Source organism: Aphis gossypii, chromosome 1, assembly GCF_020184175.1.
Source record: "Aphis gossypii isolate Hap1 chromosome 1, ASM2018417v2, whole genome shotgun sequence".
Classification (NCBI taxonomy): domain Eukaryota; kingdom Metazoa; phylum Arthropoda; class Insecta; order Hemiptera; family Aphididae; genus Aphis; species Aphis gossypii.
Genome location: NC_065530.1, coordinates 14,620,541 through 14,634,995, shown reverse-complemented (window position 1 = coordinate 14,634,995; position 14,455 = coordinate 14,620,541). Strand labels below are relative to the sequence as shown.

At 28.7% G+C, this 14,455-nt stretch overlaps 1 protein-coding gene across 1 annotated transcript; it reads right to left on the bottom strand.

Moving 5' to 3' along the window:
- Window positions 1–6,052: 6,052 nt before the first annotated feature.
- LOC114128172 (cAMP-dependent protein kinase inhibitor beta-like) lies at window positions 6,053–11,540 on the bottom strand. The gene is made up of 4 exons (XM_027992623.2): window positions 11,247–11,540; window positions 10,450–10,685; window positions 9,587–9,784; window positions 6,053–9,038 (listed from the first exon to the last, which is right to left on the bottom strand). Exons 2-4 carry the CDS (start codon window positions 10,559–10,561, stop codon window positions 8,959–8,961), a joined length of 390 nt encoding a protein of 129 aa, XP_027848424.1. The 5' UTR covers window positions 10,562–10,685; window positions 11,247–11,540; the 3' UTR covers window positions 6,053–8,958.
- Window positions 11,541–14,455: the final 2,915 nt, after the last annotated feature.

Here is a 14,455-nt window from a genome sequence, read left to right as displayed (position 1 = left end):
ATCGTGCACTCATGCACGTATAATATTGTAAACGGAATTTTATTCCGATTTCAACTGTAGTATCATAGCTGCAGTTTGGGACGTTTGGGTCAAATCCATAATACAGAATGGTTAGATTATGTAACATCACAATAGCGGTTTGCTATACGTTTACAAACTGTCAGTATCGTTCACCCATCGGTAATACCGATACAAATGCGACCACGGCTGCTGTGGACATTTTTTATACAGATAAACCTGCTTATAATACCATTCAATATAATAATTTATATTATTATTATTATTATTATTGAATATAATAGTTTTATTTGTTGCGGTCATCCGGGACGGGTCAACGAAAAATAATATGTTATGTACAAAACTTTTGTCATACTATATACCTTGATTTATAGAAAAGCATTTATTATCTGTGCACCACAACCGCATTTTGAATGCATTTTATATCGTCTACATACGATTGTTTAGTCTTGACTCTTGGATACAGCGCGATTGCGTGTGTGCAACTTCGAGACAGGCGCGGCAGATAGTTACTGGCTCATTTTCCTTTGGTATTATCAGGAATGTAGAAATGTAGAATGTGGATAAATATAATTACTATTTTTTTTATATATATATTTTACCGTCTTATCTTTAATATTGTACTATAGTACAATATTATCTATTATATAAACAAAATAGAATACATTAGAATATATTCTGGTAATACTATAATACGAGATAATTTTAGATTAATTTTTTACCCAGTTTTTTAATTTACATTTGTATTAAAATAAACATTTTGACATATTTATAGTATGGTAGAAATTAAAAATTTAAAACATATAATTCTTTATTATTACTATACATTTTAAAATGATGCACAATATGAAAAATTAGATATTTAGATGGATAATTACAGGGTTTTTTTGGTGGGAGGAGGTGCCTAATAATTTATTATTTAAGGGAGACTTAAGTACTTAACTAGGGTCTCTCATAAGTTTGGTATGATGACGCATGATGTATGGTACCTATAACATTTTATTTATTTACTTTTTTTTTGTAGCTTCCTTCATACAGATTATAATTTAAAAGTTAAAACATATACAGATACGTTTACTATACTATAATACTTCCTACATAATACGTTTCCAAAAGGCCAGAATACTGTTAGTGTTTTTAAATATTTCTACAATTTCGGGGAGAGTAATAGCCGACGGGCTTATAGGGATGAGTTTACGTGGGGAAATGAGGCAAACTCCTCCCATATGGGCTAATAGTTTAATTTTTAATATTGTTATTATGCTTCAGAAATATTCATATAAAATTTAGAAAATGCCGCTGCCAGATGATCATTAAAGTTTAGTTAATACCTATCTATATATTTAAAGTTATTTTGGATTATTTTTCGGTTTTATGAATGTTTTTTTGCATCAGCGACATTAATAGTAATATAAAATATATATTGCATAAATGTAGTTAAATCAACTATATTTTATCATGGCTATGAATCATTATACTTATTTTATAAAATATTACATTCAATTTACTATAGTACCGCACTCATTCTCGTTTATCGCTTCATAATTAGGTATATTTCATATTAATTAATTATTATTAGTTAACGACGCGCGTTTCGACCTACCTAATATTTTCTTGGTTTTATAATATTATTATAAATTTATACTAACTTAATTATATTAAAAGTTAAAAAAAAAGAAAGATATAAGTACCTACTTATTAGTTATTGTGACTGCAAACTGCAGTAATATTCGGCCAGTGTCAGTAGTGTCACAATTTTGTTAGGTAAATATTTCATTTTATTATCATGTGAAAACTACTTTATTACAATGATAACTGTCTATTTAAACTCATTAGATAAGAATATGGTATAATGTATAATAATGAAAAGTTTGTAAAACTACTTTCGTCGATTTCAACTGCTGGGTCTAAGCAACCAATTTAAACGTTTCCGAGTGTTTTGAACACATGTTTCCCAGAAATAATTATTCCAATCATCGTATTACAATAAACTGTTATAACTGAAGCCAGTTTTTTTACTAACCTAATAAAATATAAAGCGTAATGTTTTTCACAAAACTGCATTCAATAATAATATTAAATCCAGATAATTGAGTATAATCGCTACAACCATTGAATACCAAAATATTTTAGTGTACGGTGTACCTGCCTATGAAAATCATACTAAATGAAATAAAACAATTATTGGTAATTTATAGGTGTGATAAAATGTTAAGAATTATATTATCGTATTTTATACGATTTACATGAATTTACCTGGTTGTTGCCAGCAATCCCTTTGATTTTACAATAATATAATATATTATAGATAAAACCGAATTAAATACAAATTTAATAAAATTAATGTAAACATATTTCGATTGTATCTACATGATTCAACGAAGTAGTCGGGGCACTAACAACAAATTTCTTTGAATCGAACCGAACGGCACCGAAAGTGGCACGCGTTACTTATAGGTAGGCCAGGTGGGGGGTGTAGTTTTCAGCGAAAGTTTGCTCATACATAATACGTGTTTTATTAATGATCATTATCGTTGCTCGCGGGTCGTACGACTTAGGAACGAACTTTTATTAGCCTGACGTATAAAATTGTTTTTAATCCGTCCGCTATGTTTTTATATTATAAAAACAACAATTAGGTAATTTTCAATTATTATACAGTTTTCGAAGCCCGTTGGTAAAGTTGGCAAAATAAATTAATTCTTGCTATAATAAATATTATATTTTTTTTTCATTTCATCACTTAACTTCTGCGTCTTTCATTACCCGGTGGAAGTAGAACACCGGATACCCGTCGTTTGTTGTTGCGATTACCTATTCGATAGTTTTATTTCACTTCACCGAAGAAAAAAAATTATCTATAGGCCAGAGGTAACTACATGCAGAATGGGAGTGTAAGCGGAAATAGGTAAATGAAGGTTACAGTGGCGTAGTCTGCAGGGAGTTATTTTTTCAAGTGTATCAGCAAGATATTATCTCACCTCCTCGACAAAGTCCCTCTTAATACCTAAAAAATCGAATTAATATACGTCTAAACATGTCAATCAAATTAAGATTCGTACGCTGATTCGCATTGATTCGCTATAACTTGTAAGTTATAGCCCATAGCCCATAGGATAAATAAAATAATATTTATTTATTTATAGTTTGTAAAGAGGAAAATTTACAATAAATTATAATATAAAGTAATACATGTAGACAATACTTTCGATTAAGTAAATAGAAAATTGAAATATAATCGAAAACGACAAATTTTCAACATATAATTACAATATGTAGAAAATTATAACTGATTACTTAGAACATTTTTAGCTTGCTTTATGAAACAAAAAAAAAGTCAGTTTTTAATGGAAATATCATTTATTAAAATTCTATTCATGGCAGCATAGTGACTAAAGTCTTGTTATTTTGGTTGTACATAAAATGTATTAGTAGAGCGGAGGGAGAGGGTTGGTACATTTAGTGGATTTTTTTCTAAAAGCTCGGGACAAACGATTATGTTATTTAAAAATTTATAAAGGAAAATAATATCATTGTTAAACCGCCCATCCACTAGGGATTGAAGATTAAGTTGTTTAGCTAAATCAATTGATAAGGTATTTATTTTTCCAAGCTTGAAGCGCATCATATTATTAAGAAAGCGTTTCTGTATCATCTCGATTTTAGTAACAAGTCTAGATTGATAAAGACTCCATATAATTGAACCATAATCAACTAATGAACGAATTAATGAACAATATAAAGTTTTCAAACAAGTTGGATCATTAAATTCACTACAGTTTCGTTTTAAAAAGCCAAATATACCTACGTGTTGTTTTATTGCACATGAGTGTAATATACTTAAATAATTTTAAAAAATTTATTAAATTAAAAAAAAAAAAAAAAATTAAAATAATATTATTTAATTATTTAATTTTTTTTTAATGTTAAGTCACTGGATAAAATGATACCAAGATCTTTTATACCTATGTGTTTTGGTATTCAGCCAATCAGTTCCAATAAAATAATTAAAAGTTATAGGTTTTTTTGCGTTTAGTGAAAGTAATTTGATAACATTTTGAAACATTAATACGTAATGAATTACTTTGACACCAATTTTCTAATTTTATTAAATTATTTTGTAATTTATCACAATCATCGATATAATTAATCGATAAATATAATTTTAAATCATCTGCAAACAACAGAAATTTACAATTTGTGAATACGTGCCTACCCACTGAAGATCATAAATTAATGTGTTGAATAAGATTGGGGGGGGGATCAATTATGTCAGATATATTATTGTTTATTTTAACTTGTTGTTTCTTTTCTGTGAGATAAGACCGTGTTGTTGTTAACATTGGATTAGTTACTCCCAGCTGTGCTAATTTCGATTATAATATAGGTATAGTGATATACACCATTGAATGTTTTTCTTAGATCTGTGTGTAATACAACATTTATTTGCCTATTCTCTTGTACTGTGGTTACTTGATCGCTGTAAAGAATTAACGAGTTCGTTATTGTTGATTTAGCTTTACAAAAACCGTGTTACATGTTAGACAGTACAATATTTAGTGAAGATGTAATTTTGGGTTTAAGCTGCAGTTTCTCGAATAGGTAGTTTAGATAACACGTTTAGTCTAAAGATTGGTCGATAATTTTAAATATCATCTCTGTTTCTTGATTTAAAAATTGGATACATGTAACTTATTTTCCAACTTCAAATACAACTTTTATATCGATCAACTTAAATTAATTATGATCCATAAATCGAAATCTTAAACATTTTACTACGTACTTAATGAGTAACTCATTTTTAAAATTATATTATTATTAGTATATATTTATATTTATTGTTTACTTTTAAACAACATTATATAATTATATTATACTTAACATTAACATATTACTAACAAATTATACAAAAATATAAAATTAAATATCTCCCCAATAATGATTAGGTATAGTAAGTAGGTACAGCTTAACAGTTAATATTTAAAAACAATAATAAAGGCATAAATAAAGAGTGAAAGAATAGTTAATATTATAATATTAAAGTTAATTTAAAGTTGGTTTGTATTAACAATATAAGTTAAGCTATATAACTACTTATAAATTAATTAAAAATTAAAATTAGTAGAATTTAAATACCTACCTACCTAGCAAAGTAATCTGGGCATAGATATAGAATGATGCAGAATAGCCTTTAAATAAAAATTTAAATATTAACAAATAATACGACTATTTTAGAAAAAAAAAATAGTAATTTTGATCAGTGATTATTATTTTCTTGATTTTTATACTAAAATATACTCAAGACTTAGGTTGGGTTTAAAATAATGAATAAACTATAAAGTGTTATTGTATTAATTCCCTATAGTTTAATATCGTAAAATGATTTTTGAATAAATACATTTCTGCTATAGAATAAAATAACAAAAAACACACACAACCTAATACCTATAACAGTTTGATAGTTGATGTGTAGGTTTTCAACTCCCTCATTAATAATTTTAATACCTACCTAATAATAAACTAGATAAACTTTAGTAACTACTCGTACCTATACCCAAAACTCATACTGTAGTGTTAACCTTGTCAAAGCAAAATATAGGTACTAATAATAATAATAAAAGATCAAAAGAATATGTAGCTGTTAGACTTTTATTTAATTACTAATGAATGATAACTATATTTTATTAAAATATACAGTTTTATAAAAATCTATGTTTAATGTGTATATATAATTTATACAATAGGTTAAGAATCATTAATTCTTAATTGTATGGATAGTTTTGACAAATCAAAATCATGTACCTATACTTGGTTTTTTGTATAACTTTTGAGAATACTCTTTGTTTAATAAAAATAGGGAATACTTTATGATTTTCTGATGAAGGGCACAACACTCTGTATAATATTTTACAGCCTATTACAAAGTAAAACTTTTTTTAATAGTGTATGGACTAGAATAAATATAAATTAAAGGAATTGTTACTCTCATAATACATTTAAGGAATCAACTATAAATTAAATAACACATAGGTAATCAATGTTTACATTTTATTTTATTAATTTTGTTTTTCACGTACAAATATAATATTATAACCATCTCTACCTAGAATCACAATTTCGTACAAAAAATTGACTTAGATATACGGTAGGTAGAATAAATATTAACAAAACTGAATATTGCACTACACTAAATACACAATTAACACAGTCTGTAAAGTTAAAGTGCTTTTGTGTGCTGAATAATTAATAAATCTAATTTTATAAAGTGAATTAGCAATTATAAAATAGTCAATAAATAATAGTGGATGTTCAATATATAAAATAAAATGTATTTATTCTAAAAACAGTACAGTTAAGTACCTAATATAAATGGCTTATTTTAATATAAATATTAACCCAATAGAGATACATTTCAATTTAGGAAAAATAATAATTAATGAACAAATATAATTAATTAAGATAATTGATATACCTATGTTTTAGATTAAAAATTGGATCTATGTAACAACTACATCTCTTATAGAAAACTACATACATTTTGACATAAGTGATAGACTGCATACAAACAATAGTTTGACTAGCTCATAAGGAAATACGTAAGTTAATTTTTAATAAAGCAATCTAGACTAGAATAATTAGGATTTTTTTTTTAACATTTAAAAATAAATATAAATAGTGTTTAGAAGTATGAAAAAATTAAATATTTTATCAAATAGTTGAAAGAGATTTATCTATAAATGTATATCAAGTAAAAAAATTATAATATGCAATATGGTTTTTAATAAAAATAATTATTCTGTAAATAGGCCACAAGTAAACACACTATTTTGGTTCTAAGTGATTTGAATTAATCTATTGCCTATACTAATTTGTGTTATCCAGAAAATTATTTTCGGTTCAATCTGACATATTGATCATATTAAAAACTAACTAACCACAAACCATGTTTTTATATGTGTAAACACTTATTACAACAATTTTATTTGATGATGCCATTATAGATATACAAATATAAATAATTTTAAGAGTAAATTCACTTTTTTAACAACGACATTGCCTTGATCAATTTTATCAGAAAAATATAATACAAGCTTAGCTTACTTTAGATAAACTTATTAAAATAATTTGTTGAAAAAAAAATACAATTCTCAATATTTCAGAACATTTAACTCAATTTTTTAGATTATTATTCTTAATAAATATAATTTAAACATATTGATAGGAACAAAAAAAAAAAATACATTTAAGTGTGTTTCATGGTAATTTTTTCAATATTACAAGAAATAATATGTTTTCTTTATATTATTCATATTATAGAATATAGAATAGAATATTATTAAGTACAATTAAAATGTAATGAAGGTTGGTTGTTAACCTTACATTGAAATATAAACTAATTCATACATACATCATTAGTTTCAAAGTCATTAAGTAATATTGTAGTGCAGCGTTTATTTTTTTACAATTCCCAAGAATCATGTTTCTTATTCAATTGATTTTATTGGAATGTTTGACAAAATAATTTCTATGCCTATTCTGTATTCATTAACTTTGTATTCAATTTATCATAGTTAGTATTAATCGTTAAAGTGTATAGTATTTATTTATTATTTATTCCCGTATAAAAAATATACTATAAGACACATATGTTTTGGACCAAAATTGGTAGGAAATTGTTGTTACAACAGAATCACAAATTAAACAATATTTGTTTGAAAACAAAAATATTTCCAAGGAAATAATCACCTACATATTTAAATATATTTTACAATATTTCAATATTTTTAATGTAAAAATTAACAAAAAACAGGAACTAATAATGAACTAAACTTTTAAAAATAGTTAGGTGTTTTTTTAAGAAATCTGTTTTAAAATTATATTCAGTCATTCTTCTAAAATACATTATATAGTAATACTTCACACATACTCTAAATTATATCTTTTAAATGTAATAATGTATGAACATCAAAATAATCTTGTAATTTATTTATTCATAAGCAGTTAAGTAATTTAATTTACTTAAGATTCCATACATTATATTACCCAGGTTTAGTCATCACTAATTTTTATAAGCTTAAATAGTTTTTGATATTATTTATAGCTTTGAAAATAAAAATGGTAATATAAATTATAAGCAAAATTTGTAAAAAAAAAATAAATAAAAATAAATAAAATATGGTTGAATGAGAAAAATATTGAGTAGGAAAATCATTTAAAATATCACAACCTGACCGTGTGTAATTATTATCAACACTAAACTTCTACTTTTTTTTTTTTTTTACAATATACTAAATATTTTATTGTCTGCTATTTGACTATACATTTTTTATTAGTCATAATTAACAATTATTTATATTTATAAAGCTGTGAGTTACGCTTAGAAGTAGCAGTAAACATGTATCAACTGATTAATTTATGTTATCTAGAATATTAGAATATAATATTATTCTTTTAGTTTTTTATAAACAAAATGTATTCTTATATAATACTTGATAAAAAGCAGTTAATTTGATTATTATTATTTTTTAAACACGTTATTTCAACATATATAATACAATAATTTAAGCTTAGGACATGGTTTAGGACAAAAATAATTTTCTATAACTTAGGAATAAAATATTTACTACAATAATATTGTTTTTCACAAAAAAAAAATGTACATACAGTCAATTAGTCAATTGAATAGAGGAACAAAACCTTTCAATTAAAAAAAAAAAAGTTACGGAACTAAATAAATGAAAAAATAAAATAAAAGTACTTTTATGCTTTGGTCTGATTATTAGGAGACTAGGAGTATATTAAAAATATTAGGTAGCTTTCTGTTCAACTCAAAAATATTTGAGACTATAACATCTATCCAATCTAGGTGCGTTAACTTTGTTTCATTTTACCTTTGGAACATACAATAGTAGATTACAATTTTTCATTTCACTCAGTCATTCAACATGTTGCATTTTGTGTTTTTATCATGTCTGAATCACTACTAGTTGATGGCTGTATATTACTTGTCCCAGCTCCTTCTGTGTTAGAAAAATCAACAATAATTAATCATTAAAAAAAAATTTAAATTATGGTGGATTTTTTCTTTGTTTTAAATGGGTTATATTATTGAATTGATTCTATATTGAACAACTATGTTTTATTAGTATGTTTATTTATCAATTTCAATGAAATCATACTCAAGTACTTTATAAGAATTACATGAGATTAAATTAAAATTATTAGGTATAATAATTAATATAATTATAATATGTACATTGTACATATAATATTATAATACATCAATTGAATTAAATTATATAAATTTAGTTTGAACGTGTTAATTAATCCAATGTACACTTAATCTAATTTGTGATTTAATTCATACTTTGATATATATATATATATATATATAATATATTACATGTTGTATTTGAATCAAAAAAATATATAGATATTGAATAATTTGATAAGTAGTGGTGCAAACATTAATTTGCCTACATGGGTAATTTTGTAATACTATTTATTAAAGATAAAAACAAATATATTATTTTTTCCAATTTTAATTTAATCAATCAAACTACTTTACCATTTGTTGTGAGTGCTTGTAATCGGTCTGGCAAATCAGCTGTGGATGTTAGTTTGTGTTCACCTAATATATCTGGTAATGCATTCCGTCTGCCAGTTCGTCCAGTTGTTAAAAAATCAGGACTGATATCTATGTATTGCACTTGAGTGGCATCTTTATCTTGATTACTTGACATTTCTGCAGCTACCATTCTCAATGCTACACATAATTTAAACCACTATTATGACAACATTATTTACTCATTTTATTAGACATGAATATTAAAATATAAGCAGAAAATAAATATTATTAGAATACTTAAAGACATATAGGTAATATTATGCACAATTATAAAAGAAAACCAACTACCTACTCTTAGTGAATAATTATAAGTCTAGAGACAAGTTACTGTATTTTTTTTTATATATAACAGCATATCCATGCTTTTTAAGTAATTTTAATTCACAAAATATGATAATCAATGTATTTGAAAAGAAGAAAGTAGAAAGCAATCCAATACGCACATAATGATATTAATTACTCACAACTATTAATTATACATATGAAATTGTATGTAAAAATATTATTAGCATTGCACCCAGAATTTTAAAAAACTGAATACTTTAACGTTAGGTCAGGTTAAAAGCAACATCTAATTCAACAGTATTCTAAACAGAATAGTTAGTTTTCAGACTTGTCTGCATTGTCCAAGTGAATTTCAAACAGCTAATCAGTTTACCTAGGACGTATATCATTAATCATGCTGAGAAATCGAATCAGAACACTCAAAACGTTCAAATAAAATGGACAATCACACAAGTTAGGTAAACCACAGAGACACAAGTCGACATGGAACAAGTAACATGTAGGTAAGACAGATTCACCTGATTTATTAAATACATTTTTGCGGTGTTTGCGAAGCATTATGGACTTGTCACACAGACCACTGTCGGCCGACTCTGACGTCATAGTATCGCTGCAAGAAGGCACCTGCATCGTTTGGACCACAATCAAGGAGCACTGTCGGCAGACATACAGCGGACGGTGGCTAGGCGTCGATTGCACATTGTGTGCGCCGCCAGCCGTCCAACGACGACCGTATCGGCTATTGGTCTCGGCCCTATCAACGTTTGGATGTAATCTCGAGGTTAAAAGGCCGACGCGCGGGTCGGGCCTAAAGATAATGATGGCGAGTCACGCGCGCGAGCGCATCACTCGATCAGCGACCGGCGAACGACGGGAGTAGGGGAAATAGAATAAAAAACAACCAGAGAATATTAGGTATAGGTACATACAATATATATATATAGGAAAAAAAAAAAAAAGGCAAAACGGCGACGATGACGAAACGTTGTAATGTTATTGAATGCGATGACGACGACTACGACGACGACGATTGACTATAATAAGTAATAACTAATAATAATTATTGTATGTTGACAACCGACGATTTACGAAAGAGGCGGCGGCGGCACCACCACTCGACCGTCCGTCGTGCGTTACTGTAACTTTACATAATACCCACCATTGTCGTTATTCGACCGAGTAACGGCCTCGTAGGCATTGTAAAGTATGCGTTGGTTATCATTATAATTGTTTTGAAAAAAAAAAAACACATTTTATTATCATCGTCGCGGCCGTCGTCGTCGAAACGCTTGCAAGTCGCAGCTGCATTACTCACCGCTATGACTTCGCCGGCGTGCGTGCGTTGCGGGGGCCACAGCTTCTTAACGGCGACGCATTATTCGTGCGTGCGCCGTCGCGTCCCCGAGATTCGTGTCGACTTGGCGGGCGCCGTTCGTTCTTCGCTCGACGAGCTTTTCCACCGAATACGACTCGGACGACGACGTTATAATATTATTCTCCTGTACGTCGACTTTACGACCGACACAACACACACGCGAAACGACGAGCTGATATTCGAGATGATAATATTATTATTATTTTGTTTCGACGTTATCGCGTACACCCGTTATCAGCGGGCGCGGTTAAGTGGTTGTCGCCACAGATACAATAATATTAGGTCTATGGTTATTGCCATTCAACTATAATAATATGATAACTGGAACGCTCACCGCGCAGTGTTACCCGAGCGTGCGTGTTAAAAAGAGATAGCGAATAGTTTAGGTATTTCTATCCTTTTTTGACTTGCCGCACAAACGTATAATTTTATTTTATATTCCTATATGCCTAGTAATTACTAATAATTATTGTACTTTTTGTACTTGATATTTATGCAGCTTAAATCATAATTTAAATAATTTAAACTAACCCTTGAAAATAAAACAAATCTTAAAATAAGTCTAAAATCTACTGATGATATAGATGAAGCAGTAAACCTTCTAACGAAATCAATCCAGGAGTCGGCTTGGGCTAGCTCTACTCCTACTCCCTACATAAATTATAACAGAAATCTTACCTCACATGTTAGAATCTTGATCGCGGAAAAACGCAGAGCACGCGCTACCTGGCAAACCACTAAATATCCCTCCGATAAGCGTAAATTTAACAACTTAGCAAATAAACTTAAAAGACTTTTGGCTTCAATCAGGTCTGAAGACTACACAAAATATCTTAATTCACTCTCGTCAACAAACAATTCGCTATGGCAAACCACTAGAAAAATACTTCGTTTTCAACCACTAATACCTCCTCTAAGGAAAACAGACGGTACCTGGGCTATAAATGATCTCGAAAAAGCTAGTATATTTCGCCAACATAATCTCTCTTCCACCTTTCAACCACATAATAATATTCTTTGCCCAAATCAAATTAAAAAAGTCGACAGCTTCTTATCCTCTACCAATGACGCTCCCACCTAAACATATCCGACCTAGTGAAGTTGAATACGCAATCCTCCACTCTGCACGTCGAAAGACCCCAGGATTTGACTTAATTACAGCAGAAATAGCCTCCAGACTGCCAAAGAAGACTCTACTTCTACTAACACACATTTATAACTCAATGCTAAGGTTAACATATTTCCCGATCTTATGGAAATTTTCCGTAATAGTCATGATACTTAAGCCAAACAAACCTCCTGATTCTCCTGAGTCATACAGACCCATTAGCCTTCTTCCGTTATTTTTGAAAAACTCGTCCTAAAACGTATCCTGCCAGTAATTGAAGCTAACCTGCCAAACACCCAATTTGGATTTCACCATAATCATTCCACTATACACCAGGTTCATCGGTTAATGGATCAAATTTCTTATTCGTTAGAAAAAAACTCATTTGCACAGGCGCTTTCCTTGATCTAGCTCAAGCTTTTGATAGAGTTTGGCACAAAGGCCTCCTCTACAAACTTAAGTCTATTTTTCCCTCCTATTATTATCTAATATTTAAATCTTATTTAAAAGACAGGCACTTTTCCGTACGCTCTGGATTTTCAATGTCTGACATATTTCCGATCTGTGCAGGGGTACCTCAAGGGGCTGTTGCGGTGCCACTACTATTTAATCTATTTATAGCAGACCAACCCACTACTCCTAAAACTATCACTTTTGCAGACGATAAAGCTCTATTAGCTCATCACTCTGACCCTGAAATGGCCTCTCATTTCATTCAACAACACCTAAACCTCCTTTCAATCTGGTACAAAGAATGGGGAATAAAAGTAAATGAATTAAAATCTATACATTGTACGTTTACTCTCAAACTCAAAGACTGTCCAACCATCCACCTCAATAACCTCCCTCTACCGCTTTCCCAAAGTGTTCGCTACCTAGGTCTCCATCTCGACCGACGCCTAACCTGGGCAACCCATATCCAAACCAAACGTCGCACCCTAAATAATCGTTTTCACAAGCTCCGTCCTCTTCTCACATCTAAATACGTTAATGTCAAAAATAAACTGCTAATATACAAACTCCTGCTTAAACCGATATGGACTTATGGTATACAACTTTGGGGAACATCTAAACCCTCCAACACCAATAAAATCCTAACATCTCAGTCAAAATGCCTCCGCCAAATAGTTAAAGTTCCTTTTTATGTTTCTAATGACACTCTCCATAGAGATCTTAATATTCAAACCATCCAAAACGTAGCCAAAATATTCTATAAACGCCTCCACTCCAATCTCTCCAACCACCGAAACCATCTCATATCCGACTCGTCAACTCGCACAATTCAAAAAAATTAATTTACCGTGCCAATAAAATTAATTAACTCGTTAGTTACTAAATAACTTGGGAAAAAATGTAACTCGTTAATTAACTTAATTAAAAGTAACTTAACTTTTTAACTTATTAACTCGTTAATGACCAGCCTTGCCTATTTCAAGTATAATATTATAGGTACCTGATAACATAATATATAAGTAGTGCCTATTTACATTTTTCCAAAAATATACTTAAGTTAAAATTAAAATATACAAAAAAAAAAAAAATATACTAAAATATACTTTTACTTTTTTTGTGGCCCGATTCCACCGGCTGCCCCCTTTGGTAAGTACAAATTTTGAATCTTCATTGTCAGCCCTTTACACTAAAAACAGTTTGGAAAACCCATTTTTTGGTGATCACGTCGAAAAATGTTTTAAAAACAAAATCTTTTTAATACATTTTTCAAATAAAAAGTTATCTAAAAACTAGTATGTTCTATAATTTTGGAAGTTCAAATTTGTATTTTTTATATTTCAAATAATATAGTTGTTATTCAATTTGCCGATGTATTATATAAAGCGTAAAACTGCTTAAAGCGGATTTTTTTTTTTGGTCCCATGCGATTTCGCTTTAGACAGTTTTCACTGTAATATAAAAATAAAACTTAAATCATTCTTATCATACGAGTATAATTATTTTGACAAAGAATTGGATAAATAATTTGTTATTACTTATACAGGGTAATCGGGTGATTTTAAAATAAATACGGAAGTCCTATAATTGA